Genomic DNA, 18,420 nt, shown 5'->3' on the forward strand with positions numbered 1-18,420 from the left:
CTTTAACAAACTGCATGCATGTCTGCCTCTGTCATTGCTTTGTAAACGTTGTTGTAATTATCTGGCAAAATGCAAAACTAAATTTCATTAGTTTCCAAAGAAGTTACATAACCCTAAACCAAACACATACTGTAATGAATGAAACATTACAACAAACCTCATGCAGGTCACACTCATAACACAAACTTTTCTGCTTCTAAACCCAAAAGACTGTCAAGCAACCAGGCAGGTCTCTCACTTTTTAAACATCTGTGAAACATTTCCAAGCTGAAGCTGATAATCTCCCCCATGTGACGCTAAAACAGCTTTTAAATACACCCATTGGTTGCTATTTCAATATAGGAGTAACGTTTTCCCTTTAGCATTTCTATGAACTGGTGGTTTTCCACCTGCTGACTGTTAAAATATGAGAAGAAGATTAATCCCTGCACCAACACACTGGTTTGGAATAACACATAATATATCTAAATAGTTTCATCCACATGTGGACAAAAGAAACGTATGGAAGCTGTAGTTTACTCACATCTTTGATCAAAGATCTTTTTCAAGTATTTGATTACAGTGAATGTCCAATTTTTTTACGTTGGATGTTATGAAACTAATTTGTCCACATCTTACAGGTCATCTGCCAGGAATTTCATTTCTTAAAGCCAGTTGAACGTTCTTCGCTGATTCTCTAGGGAAGTGCTGAAATGATTCCATTCACTAAAACTGACAAGGGAACAAAAAAGCAGCTGTCTGCTTTTAAAAACTGACTCACACATAGCTGGAAAATGAAAATAATCTGTTATGTAATATCGTCTCAGCCACTGTGGTTAAAAAGATGTTTGCTGTAAACATTAAAACTCCAGTTAGCTTTTGGCTTTGGCTCACAGTAATGTTACAGAACAAGGCACCGAGGATTTCACTGACGAAAGAGAAAATAAATGGGGACTGATCAGACCCGTCTACACAACTCCAGATATATGTTTGAACAGCTATGTTGTCTTCATTCCTAATGTCATCACCCCCATTATTCCGACAAAAACACTAAAGTATCCTTATCACACTGCATCGTGACTGTGGAGGCTGTTGGAGTCCAGTGAACTTATGAACATGTTCTAGAAATCAGTTAGAGATTATCTGAGCTTTGTGACATGGTGCATTATCCTACTGGAAGATGCCATCAGAAGATGGGTCCATGTGGTCATAAAGAGATGGACATGGTCAGCAACAATGATCAGGTGCTGTGATGTTTCAAACAGATTCAGGTAAGGGGTCCAATGTGGGACAAGAACAACCCCCAGCATCATACCACCAGAAGCTTGAAGCACTGGGCGTGATGGATCCATGCTTGCATGTTGGTGACACTAAATTCTGACACGATCATCTGAATGTTGCAGCTGAAATCCAGAATTATCAGACCAGCAAAGGTTTTTCCAGTCTCTTCTGGTCCAGATCTGGTGGTCCTGTGTGAATGTAGTCTCAGCTTCATATTCTTAGCTGACAGGAGAGACATCTGGTGTGGTCTTCTGCTGCTGGAGCCCATCTGATCAAGCTTCAAAATGCTATTTTGCAGACCTTGATGGGAATCAGTGGTTGTTTGACCTGCTGTTGTCTCCCTACTATCTAGAACCAGTCTGACGGCTCACCTCTGAACTTTGGTTTCATAATCATGCATATAATTTTCTTTAACCCTCCCACTGTCCTAATGGGTGACCCCGTGAGGAAAGTTGACCATTGAGCAGGGTTGATGGTTTATCCCTTGGGTCCATGTGACAGGGGTGAGGAGTGAGCACCACCTCACCCCTGTCACGTGGACCTCAAGGGATAAACCATCAACCCTGCTCAATGGTCAACGTCATCCATTAGGACAGTGGGAGGGTTAAGAGGTTGCAATGGATTTCTAAAAAAAAATGCATTCAGCTGCAAGTCATCAGCTATAAATGTTCAAACCACTCACACGCCTTCATTTAAAACTCTAACCATCTTTAAAGACAAGCAGCAAACGGAAATGCCTGTTGTCTAACTCAAGTCGTGTAGCAGAAACTGCTAATTTCTTCCTCGTTCTTTTTTATATGCAACCTTTAAGACTTAGTACAACACAGTAGTAAACACATAAAAGTCATTCCCCATCTGTATTCTCTATAAGGGAGATTCACACTTCCTGTCTATCGTAAAACAAGCTCCTCAGGAAAAACCTTTAAATTTTATTTAACACAAAACCACAGGAGAAAAAAACATAAGGGCAAATGTTTGTGCAAACATTCGACACATACTGGGTAATAAACTGCAGCATGAAAAGATTACTCTTTTGGGTGTGGCAAAACGGATGATAATTTCATATGGCGAATAAAAAAATCTGAGTACGAGATCCCATCTGGTGCTACTATTGGCTGGACAAAAGATGTTTCATTTCAACAACAAGGCAACTGATTAAAAACACATCATAACAGCTGCTAAAACTATCCTTTAATTTAGCTTTCTGATGTTTTTACAGCCAGTACACTGAGTGGGAATGTGTGAGAAAATACAAAGAATAAATAAATAAAAAGACAAGACAGTAGAATGCCCCCCCCCCAACCCACCCCTTGCTTCATTATTATGAACAGGATACAAAACAAAGAGACAGACAACAGTACAAAGAGCCAAGACTTTGCGTGAGAAATACGTTAATCGCTTGCATCGATGTCAGTTCTCCACATTAACACTGACGTGTTTCATATCCTCTTGTCCACTAAAACACATGGACACAAAGACGTCAAAGTAATGATGCAATCCACTCCTTGCAAGTTGTAGTTTTAAATGCTGAGATCCAGCCTGTTTGAGCTGTTTCACCCACAGTTTATAACCTCCAGGCCAACAGTTACAGCGCTGGGTGTGGGGAAAACACCTGGATCTGCTTCCATCCCATCTGTCCTCCTCCCTCACGGGGAAAAAGGGCACACTAATTAGGAGCTGATCAGTATGACACCACTGCTGTCCTCAACCCCCCCCCCCCCCCTAAAAAAAACCAAAAAATACAGCCCTGGACAGAAATAGTGAACCAGTGGCAAGGGGGCAGGGGGTTAGAAATATGAGCTGAGGTGTGTGTGTGTGTGTGTGTGTGTGTGTGTGTGTGTGTGTGTGTGTGTGTGTGTGTGTGTGTGTGTGTGTGTGTGTGTGTGTGTGTGTGTGTGTGTGTGTGTGTGTGTGTGTGTGTGTGTGTGTGGGAGGAGGAACGTGTGTTGCGCCTGTGGATGCCTTTTGTGCCATGAGGAGGAGGAGGGGTGAAAATAGACGGCTGCTGCTTTCAAGAAGACTGTGTTCATTTTCAGGATGGGGGCTGGGGGGCTCTGAGAGCATTTTTCATCATTTAAAGCACCAAGGAGGGAAGCCAGAGTGAGAGAGGTGCAGCTGAGAGAGACAGCCTCTAAGAGCTGTGAAGCAGAAGTGATGGATTCAGCCCGCAGAAAAGTGACAGTCTTCCCCTAACGGGCCACAGGCAGTCCACAACCAGCCCTGGACTAACACGCGTTACTGGGAAATTACCTCCACCATCAAACTAAAGGTACCACTTGTCTCCTCACAGACTTTTCAGGAGGATTTTGGAACAACTCAGAGCAGTTTTCTGGGAGATTGGGGCTTCTGTTGGGCAAATGACACCTTTAGTAACATTTTAAAGCACTACTGCTTCTCTGCTGTTGGAATGGACTGAAGTGATAAAAAAATTGAGTGAGTGGACAGGAAAGGAAAACGCAACTTTCCCACCTGGGATGACTTTTCACCAAGAGAAACTTCCAACAGCTCTGGCGGGAGGGCAAGGCATCTAAAGGAGTCTCGTCAAAGTTATCTTGTAAGCATGAAGTAGCATTATATTACCTTATATATTATTTTATTTACCAGACAATGAATGTAAATTAAATAGTGTCAAATAATAGCTAAACTATGCTTCTAACAAATATTCTTACCAAGTAAAAAAACATGTCTTCTGTCAGTAATATAGACAATGCTGTGCTCTTAGATTGGCATTAGTCTGTATGAAGTCACTCTTTGGCTGCTCACGCAGAAGCTAACTCCTCACAAAGACTTTGAGTCATCTCACATTCACCACTTGTCATGCAGCATCTGCTATCTGACTCAGTGTTTGGTGCCAGAGGCTTATTCTGCTTTACAATGAGGAGCTGGTCTGATTCTGATTAATGCATTTGGCCGCGTCAGGTTAATTTAGCTCACATGGTTGGTAGAAAGTAGATGTGAAGTTTGTCAAGTCAAAGAACAAAGACACATTGTAAAACAAGAGTAATATTCAGTAAGATCCAGAGATGATAATTTATTTGAATCATCAATAAGAAACAATTCATGTCTCATAAGGAAACAAAAAAGTTACCTTCCCATGGCATGCAGACAGCAGCTTCAGGATGTTCCCCTGGAAGCAGGAGGACAAGGACGCCGGCAGCTCAATCCCGTCTTTGTTTCTGTTGCCAGAGTGGCGTTTGGATAAGAGGGTTTAGCGGTACAATGATGGTACTTATTGTAACAATCCCCCCATATCCCCTGCCTTCCTATCTGTGCACACATGCAAGCTGCATAGGAAGACATCCTCATGGTAAAAGAGAAAAGATTTGACACAAACTTGAACTTGGACAAACTTAAGCAATAATTTGAGGAAGTGGCTGAGATTTATCATGTTTCACCCTTACGGTAAACTAATGGAGGGGATTACTGTGAGCAAATTGACTTTGACTCTGATCCAACGCGTACTGGGTGTCATGTGGGACACTGCTTTCAGCAGAGCTGGCACTAATCTGAACATGCAGCACAGAGCTGGTCCCAAAAATTGTCCACTTCTGTTTTTGGCAAAGGAGTGGGTCGTGTTGGGATCTCCTGCTGCTGATGATGTGATTATGAAGCATTCACACAGAAAGTGGGACACCAGGAAGAACTGGGTCAGTAGATGTGTCTCATAGGTACGACGGGGACAGAAGGGGGCTGGGTAGTGGTCTGTCTGCCATTGCCACTGACTCTCCATGTGAGTATGGCAGCTCGCTCTAATGAGGTGAAGAATGCAAGGAATGCCATGCTCGGGCAGAAATGAGAAGAAGCTGGGGTGCATGATATGAGCCAGTCTGAGCAAACCTACCCACCTTCTAATTAACATGTGCTGAGCATGACACACACACACACACACACACACACACACACACACACACACACACACACACACACACACACACACACACACACACACACACACACACACTGCAGGAGCCTCTCGAAAACCCACAGTGGAGAGTTGTATAAACACAGACAAATCACCTGAAGACAGTTTAACCAAAACATTTTGGTGTGAAGCAGCCTTTGAAGTGATAGTTCATCACTTTTGAAGAGGGCTTCTGAGTAAAGGTAATGAACCATTAGTGCCTCACCTGTTGTAGAAATGCTCTAAGAATGACTTCAGCTTGGACATGATTAGCCAAAATCCAAAATCACGAGCCAAGGCTAGTCTGGGTGCAATAAAGATGAAAGCGGATTATTGCCATGTAGGACCTCTGGGTTCAGGCCAACCGTGTTTCGCTATGATTCTGGATTGGGTTGTCAGAATATCTTTTAGCAGTAGTAAAAATGTCCTCTGCAGGTTGGTCTAGCCATGACCTGTCATAGCCTCTGCAGGTCTACTGTTGACTCCTCTTAAGTTTAAACTCGGCCAATCACAGCACTCTGTTTGTAGAAGGACATTGAATGGGTCTCAGCACCATTACAGCAGAGCAGTTATTATTATTTTTTTACAACAATGGCAAAGCTGTAACTTTGCAAAATCAGTAAATATGGCACCAGCTCAGGAATAGGACTGGTTTGAAATGGCTTTGGTGGCAACTTTGGACAATTTAAAATCCGGCTGTCTTTGAGACATGAGTGCATTTCAAAATGGCATGCAAGCTGACCAAAGCGCTGCGCAGGCAACAATCATACAAAGATTGTTCAAAAACAGATAAAAACAGTCAATAAATACAGATAAAACAACCTATAAAAACTTTGAGAGATAAACAATAAATATAAACAGACATTAAAAGGAGTCATTGTCCAAAAGTCAAATCCTATAAGTGGCTCTTCAGTCATAACTTGATGTGACTGTCAAAATGTGAAGGGTAGTGCATTCCAGAGGACGGTGGCAACACACAAAAGGCCTGCTCCCCCCTTGCTTTATAGTTCATGGTTGGAGTGCAGAGTAGCTAGCGGTCAGCTGATCTCAATGAGCGAACATAGGGTGTGAGCAGATCAGACAGGTAGGTTGGTGCAAGACCATTCAATGCTTTAAATACAAAGAGCAGGATCTTAAATCACACCCTGAAAGTCACGGGTAACCAATGAAGTGCCGCCAGAACCTGGGTGATATCTTTGTGTTTGTTAAGAACCTAGCAGCAGTATTTTGTACCAGCTGCATCCAGTTCAGGGTCGTAACAGGGGTGCCAATGAGGAGTAAGTTTGCATGGTCCAAGCGAGAGGTGATAAAGATGTGAATTACAAATTCTAAATGGGACCGTTTCAGAATAGGTTTTTGGCTAAATGGTGTAGTTGAAAGAAACATGATTTCACAACTGCATTTATCTGAGGGACCACAAAAAAATACAGCATTCAATTTCACCCCAAGGCTGGTGACACACTGTTTAAGGTCGAAACTTGGAAGATTTTGGTCAGACGATATAAGACAAAGGTTTCTAGGGTTGAAAAGTATTGACTCAGTCTTTGACTCGTTATGTTTGAGGAATTTGGCAGTTAACCACTTCTTCACATTAGAGACAGTTTGCAATTAGTAGATCCATGCTTGACACATTCATCACCAAGTAGAGCTGACAGTCATCAGCATAGATATAATAACTGATGCCATACCACTCAAAAATCTTTCCCAAAGGGAGAAGTCATTGGGAAATAGGAGGGACCCCAGGACAGAACCCTGTGGCATCCCCTATTTCAACGGAAGACAGAGGAAGGCACAGTCTCCCATCTGCACACTGAATGATCTATTTGCCATATATAAGCATATAGTCCAGTATAGTACCCAAAAGACCAAGCAAGGACTCTAAGCGATCCAAGAAGAAGAAGAAAATATCATTTCTATAACGCCTCTCAAGATAAAAATCACGAGGCGCTTCACAAAAACAAAAAATGGAAAAATATTTAAAATAATTTAGAAAATGGTTAAAAATATATCTAAAATGAGCAAAAAATTGACAATTGTGATTTAAAAAATGTTAAGAAAGAGAGAGAGTGAATAGGAAAGAGGGAAATCAGTGGATCCTGAGGAAGGTGGAATAGGTGGGAAGAGCAGAATAAAGAGAGAGTGTTGAAGAAGGTCATACAAAAGCCAGCTTCAGACACGTTTGGGTTATTTGAACTACATACATGTTTCCTTAAAGAAATTACCTTAATGGACCTACCTGCTCTGTGATTAGGACCAATTTAGTGTGCGTCATTTAGTCTTCCTGCAGTAAACAGACCAGTTGTGTGTGACTTGTCTACACCAGTTAATCACTGCAGCTATTGACTGGTCAGTAGCAGCTTTTTCAGCAAAGAGCAATAGTGCTTATTTGGAACAAAGAAGGTGGTGAAGGTTTTCTGTTGTTCACCCCCTGGCAAACTCTGGATGGGTTAATAACAGGCTGTCTCTGCTGGGGCAGATGGGTTTTCACAGTCCCTCGGAGACAGAGCCAGCAAGTGTCGTGATTTGAAAACAACACAAAGAAAAAGCACTCACAGACATGCACACACCACACACACACACATACACATTTCATCACAAGCTGCAAACAGTTTCCCCTCAGCTTTGAAGTGCAGCAAAGCCTAGAGCAGAAGATTCCAGGCTAACAATGTCCAAAACGGGACTCCTCGTCGGGGGGGGGGGGGGGGGGGGGGTATTTTTGTTGAAACAGGCTCATAATCCAGGGGAGAAACCGCAAGAGCCACAAGCCAAGTGCTCTCATCAACACATTACCATGAGCAGGCTCAGAACTGCTTTAATTGTCTTGGTGAACGCTTATTTGTGTGTTATTGTTAGTGATTTTTTGGCAAATCTATGACTCCTAACGAGTATTTAGGTGGTTACTAGCTATAATTGGGGTAGTATAAAATCAATGTCAGTCATTTGCAACAGTGACATCATAGTGTGCAGGCTCTGTCAGGAGTTTCATAATTATTACAAACACTGACGGCAAAAAATAATTGCTTCATGCCAATCCGAAAAAAACGTTTTCAAGAAAAATTACATCTCAGCGGAGGAAGGATTTTAGGGACTGTTTTTCAAAACAAACAAGAAACAATCAGATTTTTATTGATTTATTTATATTTTTCTATTAAGGAAAAAGATTTTACATGAGACATTTTATTGTAAGTTTTTACTGTAAAAAAACAATGTTTACACCCTCAGATAGAAGCAGAGGGACTGATTGTGTAATGGGTCACGCTCTTGAAATGCACTACATTTCTCTTCTCCAAATCCTTAATTTAATGTGCTGGCTGTGCGCCTGGATTAAGGCAAAAGTATTTCATACATCTTTTTTTTTTTTTACCATTTGTGCATACCCTTTCACCGTAGACTGCCTATAAAAAGTATTTAAGATGGAGGTACTTTCTCACACAGGTACTATAGAGCAATATGGCCTGTATTTGTATACTTATATGTGCCACAGAGTCCTTTTGAGTCTGAAGAGGTGTTACAGAGGAAACCTCTGTGCCTAACATGCACACCAGAAGTCAATGGTCTTGTTATTCTCAAGCCTCCAATAACAGTGGACTAACCTACAAGTCCTGGTAGGATTAGAAGGGGTCACAACAAAATAGGAAACCATTAGTAACATTAGTAACGGGCAAATAGGTGTATTTTGCAATTTGTGCATGTTCAAGATGCTCCCCTGTGCACTCACCACTGCTTATTCACGGATGCCAGCATGATCGTTTGCATGACATTTACTGATGATAGTATGCAGAACCATGACTCTACTCAAGCATGCTTCTGGAGAACAGCACACTACAAGTTTAGAAGGTAGACATGCACCAGATTATCACATCATGCTAGCACAACACTGACTGCATTAACTAAGACATCATGGACATGAGGGTTTTCTGTCAGGCTCTGCTTTAAATCCTTTGTGCTCGCTGGTGTATGAACGACCTGGTCATCTACTTATATGCTGCCATCATGATAATAAGTCAACTTTTTTGGAGCTCATGGTACTTTTAATATGCATCTGAAGACCTCTGAAACTCTGCAAAAACCATCCACATTCTGGCTTAATTTTAGTTTCACAGCAAGGTTTTTCTCCATATTAGAAATGAGACTTTGTGTCATCTTTCCAACTTCATAAAACTCTTCAAAATGTGCCGGCAATTATTCTTTTGGTTAAAAAAGAGGGACATGTTTGAAGCTTAAATATTGAGTATTTGATGGATTTAGTTTAAAAGTCTTCCTACTAAAGAGATGAAAATCTAAACTGGCTCATATCTTTTATAAAATCAAGGGTCGTAACTGAATCCAACAGCGGCGATGTTAAACAACACCACCTGTTTTTCATAATCCCACAGGGATATATACAAATTACACTTATCATACAAAATCAAACTGTAATATGTATCATTCATTTGGAAGGAGATGTAGACAGACCTGACGCAACACAATCCATATTTAAAACTTCATGTTGAATAGCATCATCTGCTCCTGTCTCAGTTTTTCCATAAGCAAAGATGCCCTGGCCGGTGAACAAATAGTGTTGGTGTGTTAAAGGATCAGCCGTGGCAGCTGCCCAAAGAAAACCTGAGCCAGGAAAGCAAACCAAGCCAAACACTCTCCTAACAACAATGCCACTGATGAGAGAAATCAGCACATTGTTAGACAGAATTATTGTTTTGCCTACGATTCAAACAGAGCATGCTACATTTGATAAGAAAGGCCTGATTTCCACATGCCAGGCTCAAAGGTAATGTTCCATGAGTTAAACTTTGTGTCAGCAGGAAAAAGAAATGTGTAGCCAGCATATCATGTCTGATCCATATAAGTTATTCATCACACACAAGTATATTTCCTGACATAATAAGTCCCAGATCTAGTGTTTTAGTAGCCCTAAAGCTTCAGCCTGACAAGTTCCTATTTATGTGCTCAGTGTTCTTGCCTGGCTGTTCATTGTGATTATTAAAGAATAGAATAGAATAGAATAGAATAGAATAGAATAGAATAGAATAGAATAAACTTTATTGATCCCAAAGTTGTTACAACAGCACCAACACTTAAGAGAATAGTTTGAAGAAAAATAATAACAGGAATAACAAAAAACCTGTATTGTGGCATTTTACACTTTCCAGAACAATAAAAGACACATAAAATATTACTGTTTGCACTATTGAGATGTCACTATTTAATACAGTATATTACTTTTGTGAGCCATGGATTGATTGGATTCAATCAAACCCCGCCTCCACCCGAGTGAATTCCACAACAGTACACGGCTGCAGACCCAAGGACCACAAAGTCACGCCGACATGTCCACTTAACAATTGCAGAGTTGCACCAAAATGTGTCTAAAAATAACAGATTTTTTTATCTGCAATTAAAACAATATGACAGTAAAGCAGATAAGTTGTAATTATGGACTCAAGTGGTCGAGTTGATTATTCATAATCTGAGCCACTGAGAGGCAGCGACAGGGCGTAATGTAAGCTGGGAGTCTAGATAAGAAAATGTTTTGTTGGTCTGGAAAATGAATCTCAGAACTGACAAGAAAGAAGAAACCTGCCCCATAAAGCTGCATGAACAAATGAATGGGTGAATATATCACACTATGATGGTGGCTGTAATGATGTACATGCATATTTAAGAACATGCTGAAGAAAACTGACAAATTTTCTAGTCTAAACATGTGTTCACATAAATATTTATATTTATTCAAATCTATTATACATTTTTCCATCACTGTTGTCCTCTAGGTTACAGCAGATGAGCTCAGATGAAACTGAACACACAAGCTCAACTAATAATAATAATACTAATGACTGTATAAAAAGTATTTTCTCACTTAATCGTAATACCCATGCACATTACCAGATATTAATGGATTTGACCCTGGATTGTTTCTTGAGGCAGGGCCTATAGCTTTTCTGCATGAAATGTGGCAGTCAGCACTTCTTTTATGGGCTTCATTTGGGGCCAAACCTCATTTTTGCTGGTGCTTTTTGAGTTCTTAAAGTTTCCAACTTCAAAAGTAGCTGAATCTGTCCTTTGGTAAATGAAACTATTATGTTATTTATTTATTTCTTTTGCTGGTTTGTTACAATCATGTGTAAGGATGAACAGGTTTTGAAATAATGGGAGTGGGAAACTAGTTGCAGCAGTGGGGCAGCTGTGATGAAAACATACAACAGTATGAGTCACTCTGGTCCCAACATGAAGTTTCATTTGAACTTGACGAAACTTAAAAGTCATGTACTCCCTGGAATAAAATGACATCAATGTTTATGCAATACTTAACTTGTAATTTTTGTCAACATAACCTTACACAGTAGAGCTGCAGCCATCAGACTGGAAGTTGCTACAACCCAGAGGGTGATAAAAGTTCATGCTAAATAAATCAGTGGTGCTACAGAGGCAGAGGTTAACACTAAGGAAGAACGCTGATGATTATAACATTTACATCACATACAACCCTTTGGATTAGGTCTCTAGCACTTCCATTAAAAAATCATCTAAGAGCAATCAACGGGAGGAATTTTTTATCTAATGTGTGGAATGATGGAATGATGGTTTAAAATCAGTAAAACCATTTGTTTCCATATGCTCCAATAATAGTTTTTAAGCCAAAATGGGAGGTGGCCACCACCGCCATTTTGACCGTGTCACAGGATCCGTCAAGCCCAGACAATTCCAAATAAGGCAAGAGAGGTGGAGCTGAGGGTGGGGCTGTAAGGCTGGGATCAAAGACGATACCTTCGAACTGAAGCGATGTAGCTACAAGCTAACCCAAAACTACCGTGGAGGTGGGAGCTAAGCTACCAGAGGTAGCAACCTAGCTACAACCGGAGTTAACTGAGTCACAGATACGCCGGGCTGACCGCTGGGCAAAACCGGGTAGAACACCGAGGTCTCCCGAGAGCTCCACTAGCTGGCAGCCGCGCAACAGACAGGCGCCGCTGCGATCAGAGATGTGCCAAGCTGCGGGGAGGGGACCATCCCAAAAGTCGGAATCCAGCTCCACCAACATGTTATATTTCAACCCATTTTCTAAAATGCAGCATTATGTTAAACGCACTGGGTTTTACCCTAAATTCATGGACAGTACATGTTACAATCTAAGCTCAGCTAGTGCAAGAGCGGCAGTGACCTAAAATCATCAACATAAATACATAAATATAATTTTACTTACCGAAAAAAATGAAGTGGAGACTCCTTGGACGCTCTATTAGTGCAATTAATACCACAGCAAGTCATTTTGTCCATCATTTGCACAAATAATATCCAAAAAGAACACACAAACGCTACAACTAATGGTCTAAGTTGAGAGAAAATTGCGGAACAGTTTTTAGGCGAGGCCGAGGCTCAGGCCTTTCCACGAAGCTAGCTCTGCAGCCACATGGCTCTGATGCTCATTAATTATTCCGAATTTTAGGCATTTGATACACTTAAACAGAAGAGTGACAAAAAAATTCACCCCCTCAGAGTTGTCATGAGTGTAAACTACATCTATTAAACCTAAAACATGTTTTGGAACCAGGCTGTAAACATGTTTATTTCTGCTGTTAAATTGATATTTTTAACATGGGAGTCAATGAGGATTTGCTCGCTTCTGACACCAGCCCCTAGTGGATGAGGGTGGAACTGCAAATTAGTCACTTCCGTGTTGGCTTCAATTTCATACCAGTGTTATGGGGGCTTGCTTAAAACCTATAAGAAACACTTCCTGTGTCCTTAAAACAGTGTACAATAAAATAAACCATGTCGAATTATTCTAGGTAGATAATGGCATCATAAACTGGGCTATAATCTGGGTTGAAAGGTGTCAGCGATGGTCTAACTCCACCCATTTATCCATTTTCCTCTGCATATCTGGTATCAGGTCACAGGGCCAGCAGCCTAAGCATAAAGGCCCAGATCCCCTCTCCCCAGTCACTTGGATCAGAAGCTCCTCCGGGGGAATCCCAAGGTGTTTCATGTCCAGCCGAGAAACATAGTCCCTCCAGCGTGTCCTGGGTCTTCCCTGGGGTTTCCTCCCAATTGACCATCCAGAAGGCATCCTAATCAGATGCCCGAGCCACCTAAACTGGCTCCTCTCTATGTGGAGGAGCAGCGGGTCTACTCCGAGCCCCTCCCAGATGATCGAGCCTCTCACTCTATTTCTAGCCCAGACACCCTGCATAGAAAACTGAATTTGGCCGCTTGTATCCGAGATCTCATTCTTTCGGTCCCTACCCAACGCTCGTGACCATAGGTGAGGGTTAGAACGTAGATCAATTGCTACAATGTCTGCATTGCTGCAGGTGCAGCACCAACCTGCCTATTGGTCTCACATTCCATCTTATCCTAACTCATGAACAAGACCCTAAGATATTTTAACTCTACTTTTTCTGAAGTCCTTTACTCCTACAAAAGTAGGTCTATATGAACATTTACAGCCTCCATGTGCTCATATACTGCATTTTCTTATGCTTTCAGGTTTTGGTGGGTTGGGCACTAACTCATGGAGCCCTCTTCAAGAGTCCTGCTTGGGGTCCTTCTGGTGTGTGGACTAGCCTGTTGTGTCCAGCAGAGCCAGGGAAGCATTAACCATGGAGGGAGCAAGACCCAAGTGTTTGGGAGTAGTGAGGATGATATAGAAGGAGAGTTTCTCTATGCTGGAAGGAGCAAACGAGCTCCTGCTGACCAGCCACAGGGCAAATGTTCCTACACCTTCATTGTGCCTCAGCAAAAAGTAACTGGAGCCATTTGTGTGAACTCTAAGGAACCAGAGGCAATGCTGGAGAACCGTGTCCAGAAACAGGAGTTAGAGCTGCTAAATGTGGAGCTACAGAAACAGAAGAAGCAGATCGAGACTTTACAGCAACTGGTAGAGGTGGATGGAGGTATTGTCAATGAAGTGAAGCTTCTGAGGAAGGAGAGCAGAAACATGAACTCAAGGGTCACTCAGCTCTACATGCAGCTTCTCCATGAGATTATCAGAAAAAGAGACAATGCTCTGGAATTGGCACAGATGGAGAACAAGATCCTAAACCAAACCTCTGAAATGCAGCAGCTCACCAGTCGATACAAAGACCTTGACCATAAATACCAGCATTTAGCCTCTTTAGCCTCAAATCAGTCTGCTCTTATTGCCATGCTGGAGGAGCAGTGCCAGACGCGGCCCCCTCATCGTTATGTTCCGGTCTCACAGCCACGGCCTCAGCCACCTCCTCCCTCCCCGCCTCTAAACAAGCCTTACCCACCACCGGTCCTGCCACGTAACAACAACCCAATCAGCAATGAGATCCAGAATGACCAAAAGTCTCTTCTCCAACCAATGCCCACTGGTACACACAGCCCCTCCACCACAGACAAGCCTTCAGGTAACTCTAAACACACTTTTTTTTGGGTGCTTCTGACAGATTTAACAGTGTTTCGTCTTGATCCATAGTCACAAGCAACAAATTAATTGTTAGAAATGTCAAACCAAAGCACAGGACATTGTACGCCAGTCCATTCCATATACCAAACTTTCCCAGTGTAAATGGCTATGGTCAACAGGACAACAAAAGCCATTGTTTTCTGTCTTTTTCAGCAAGATAGCATCTAATTACCCTCCCTCCAAAAGCCCAAAGAATATTAGCAAGATGCATGTTTCTACCTAGAAGTACCATTCGCTGCCCTACTTCAATTGGTCTTTTTGAAGCTAGATTAGTAGACTTAAAATGACAATAAGGGTGTTTTGCATAGCCTATCAATTTTCTTTTCATTAGAAAGCTACTGTTCGGTGGAAGCTGGTGGGGGAAAATAGAACACACCATTTCCATGATGGGAGGGGGCCTTTTTCCACTGACATTTCCCTCTAATGCTTACCAAACATAGGAGAATAGGAGTCTTTGAATTGATTGCTTGTAAGTAGGCAAGTAATTTCCTGCCCTCGGCCATGCAACAAACACTCCCAGAAATTACACAAATCCTTAAAACAAACAGAGACCTTCATACCGTGCAGGAATACAATACGAAAGAGGCAACGATTAGAATATGCAGCAAGAAAAAAAAGTGTGTGTGTGTGTGTGTGTGTGTGTGTGTGTGTGTGTGTGTGTGTGTGTGTGTGTGTGTGTGTGTGTGTGTGTGTGTGTGTGTGTGTGTGTGTGTGTGTGTGTGCTAACAGAAAAAGATACCCATAATCAGTGATGTCATTTGTTCCAGTTAAACTAGGCACAAATCAGTCAGATGTTCCACCAAAGAAGCAAACTTTATCAGGCGGAACAGAACGAGGCAACTCTCTGGCTTGTATCTGCGCAACAGAGACATTCCTGAGAGGGAATGGATGGCTGAGCATCGGCCAAGAAAATATATCATCCAGAGAAAATTATGTATAAAAACTAAATTAATCTACAAAACATGGGTAAGTATAATAGGGGTTTTTGCCTCTGACATGACTGGTTAATATTGTATCCCTTGCAAACCTTATGGTGCCCTTGTTATAGCATTTACCCTCATTTATCCTCACTGTATTTAAAACACTTTGCAATTGATGCCAGTTGGCAAATCACAAAGTGTGAATTCTTGAAACTCTGAACACTTTCAAAACTAATTATTTCTTTTGCTTTTTCCAAATCTGTTTTTAGAATTTAGGATAAAAATCACATTGGCCATTGCACGCAGGATTCAGAGATTTGCACCTTTAATCCAATAATGATTCTGACCTCATGCAAAAATGTATAAAACATCTGTAGCATTGATCCTGTTCTCGGAAAATACGTGGTGGTAATTCTCCATTTATATTGTGAAATAAACTAGTCCCCACATTGTAATTTTAACACATCAGGAGACATCTGAAGGATTAAACACATATTTGTCTTAATTATGTTCATCCCAAAGCATGATGGAAAACCTTAAAAAGCAACACCTGGAATAAAAAGGAAGTCTGCGTGCACCAGTAACATCAGTAAAAAAATAAGTTAAAAGAACAGCCCTGAGCTGTTAATCGCTGGAGCTGGAAACATGTTGGTCACAGTTTCATCACTCAGTAGTCAGGGCTCCCTTTGCCCCTTTTGCCAGTGTTGCTTTTGGCTGTGCAGCCTGACTACCATTCTTCTTATGAGAGCAGCAGCCAAAATAAAGTTCACTGTTGCAGAGAACTCCTGAAAAAGGGCAGTTCTCTGTTAGAGTGAGGTTGTGACATGGTATATGATCTTTTTTGTGTTATTGAAACTTATCTAACCAATAACCATTCCCGTTCTGCTTGTTCAGGCCCCTTCAAGGATTGCCTGCAGGCTCTGGAAGATGGCCACACTGCGAGCAGCATGTATCTGGTGAAGCCAGAAAACGCCAACCGCCTCATGCAGGTGTGGTGTGACCAAAGACACGATCCAGGTGGCTGGACTGTTATCCAGAGGAGGGTGGATGGCTCCGTCAACTTTTTTAGGAACTGGGAGACGTACAAGGTGCAACAACTTCACACCCAATCAAGGACCCTTTAGTTAGAGGGGAAGGTGGCAGCTTATTTAAGGTGTTTTGACACCAACCAGATGTGAACAACCAGTGAAAAGACTATTGTCGACCTGCTAAAGCACCAAGTGTGCCCCTATGTGGAACCTCCCTGGGCTACATTCTGAATGATTTTGGCAAAAACCTCCTGTGAAATGACCTCACACTGAAAAATGAGAACCAAAATAACACACTAGTTGACTGTGTGAAGATTTTTCATGTTCCAAGGAAATTATTTAATCTTCCTAATGTTGCATCAGAACTCAAACAGTTTTCTTTATCTCGTGAGTAGGAAAACCCTGGAGGGAGCCGAATGGAAACATTTACTTGGCCTTGATTGCATCTTTGTTTTGCACAGCAAGTGAGATATTTCCATTTGCAAAAACCTTGAAACCGCATCAAACTTCATATTAGTTTTGCTAGATTCATCAAAGCAAACGATTCAAGGCACCACAAACTAATGAGGCAAGTCAGATCAAAGTCATCAGAATGAACCCCGAGCATTTAGTTTCTTTCTAGTTCACCCTGCTGCTGTTTCAGCAATAAACCTGACCCATATGGTCAATTTGTGATAATGTTTCTTGACAAAAAAACCAAACACAAAACTACCTCCAAAGCACAAGCAGGGACCCTGAATCACTCCCTCCAGGTCATCCAAACTAACTGTTAAAGGAATTTCACAAAACTTTCAGAGGATTTCCTAATCGCTCTGAAAATGTTTTCTTATCACAGCAAGGGTTTGGCAACATCGATGGTGAGTACTGGCTCGGTCTGGAAAACATCTACTGGCTGACCAATCAGGCAACCTACAAGCTGCTGATCACACTGGAGGACTGGAGCGGCAGGAAGATGTTTGCTGAGTACGCCAGCTTCAGAGTGGAGTCCGAAGCTGATTTCTACAAATTAAGAGTGGGTCGCTATCATGGCAACGCTGGGGACTCTCTCACCTGGCACAATGGCAAACAGTTCACAACACTAGATAGAGATCACGATGCATACACAGGTAAGATCCCCTAGAAACACAAAATGAATTCTATTGTGTTCATGTTTGTTAAGAGTTTATGCCAGACTTTTATTTTAAAATCTGCTTTAGGAAACTGTGCCCACTACCAGAAAGGAGGCTGGTGGTACAACTCATGTGCTCATTCAAATCTGAATGGAGTTTGGTACAGAGGAGGACACTACCGCAGCCGCTACCAGGACGGGGTCTACTGGGCTGAGTTCAGGGGAGGAGCCTATTCACTAAAGAAAGTAGTCATGATGATTCGTCCTAACCCCAACTCTTTCCTCTAAGGAACAGGAACCCATACTGTACTGCATTTAAATATTGTTTTTAAAATGAGGCGGTACCACAACAAGATGATGCTGAAAGTGCAGTTTAGAAATGCCAAACACTCCTTATTGACACATCTGAGACATGCTTCAGGATTTTTTAACAGGAATTTCAAGCTGTCATTTAAATAGTTCCTCATTTATTATAAATATATACAGTGAGTCACAAGCAAACAAGTCTGACACAGGAAATGTATCCGGTGACTATCTTTTGATTTCAAGCTAAATGCTTTATGAATATATTTTACTTTAAATCCAGTTTTCACATTTTGGTTCATTCACATCAAAAATCCCAGTGAATCTTGATTCACCACTAAAGCAAAAAGAGAACAAATATTCATAAATATTACCAGTTTCTAAATTTTTATCTAAAAAAGGTGAAATAAGTGTCTTAACATTTTAAAAAGGTACGTTTTCTTCCTTTTTTTTTTAATGAAACA

At 41.5% G+C, this 18,420-nt stretch overlaps 1 protein-coding gene across 2 annotated transcripts; it reads left to right on the forward strand.

Annotated features, from left to right (window-relative positions):
* Positions 1–3,393: 3,393 nt before the first annotated feature.
* angptl2b (angiopoietin-like 2b) lies at positions 3,394–18,168 on the forward strand. Of its 2 annotated transcripts, none has more exons than XM_054731364.2 (5): positions 3,394–3,529; positions 13,652–14,538; positions 16,412–16,605; positions 17,381–17,651; positions 17,742–18,168. In XM_054731364.2, exons 2-5 carry the CDS (start codon positions 13,677–13,679, stop codon positions 17,939–17,941), a joined length of 1,527 nt encoding a protein of 508 aa, XP_054587339.1. In that variant the 5' UTR covers positions 3,394–3,529; positions 13,652–13,676; the 3' UTR covers positions 17,942–18,168. The 2 variants fall into 2 exon arrangements, with proteins under 2 accessions (XP_054587339.1, XP_015827629.1); XM_015972143.3 differs by lacking the exon at positions 3,394–3,529 and adding an exon at positions 3,607–3,814.
* The last annotated feature ends 252 nt before the right edge of the window (positions 18,169–18,420 follow it).

Source organism: Nothobranchius furzeri, chromosome 17, assembly GCF_043380555.1.
Source record: "Nothobranchius furzeri strain GRZ-AD chromosome 17, NfurGRZ-RIMD1, whole genome shotgun sequence".
In the NCBI taxonomy this organism is placed as follows: Eukaryota; Metazoa; Chordata; class Actinopteri; order Cyprinodontiformes; family Nothobranchiidae; genus Nothobranchius; species Nothobranchius furzeri.

Bases quoted from the DNA above. Each gene is read 5' to 3' on its own strand.
- angptl2b (XM_054731364.2), top strand. From the start codon at position 13,677: ATGGAGCCCTCTTCAAGAGTCCTGCTTGGGGTCCTTCTGGTGTGTGGA. The intron at 14,539-16,411 runs GTAACTCTAAAC...CTGCTTGTTCAG, and splicing joins CACCACAGACAAGCCTTCAG to GCCCCTTCAAGGATTGCCTG. The intron at 17,652-17,741 runs GTAAGATCCCCT...AATCTGCTTTAG, and splicing joins AGATCACGATGCATACACAG to GAAACTGTGCCCACTACCAG.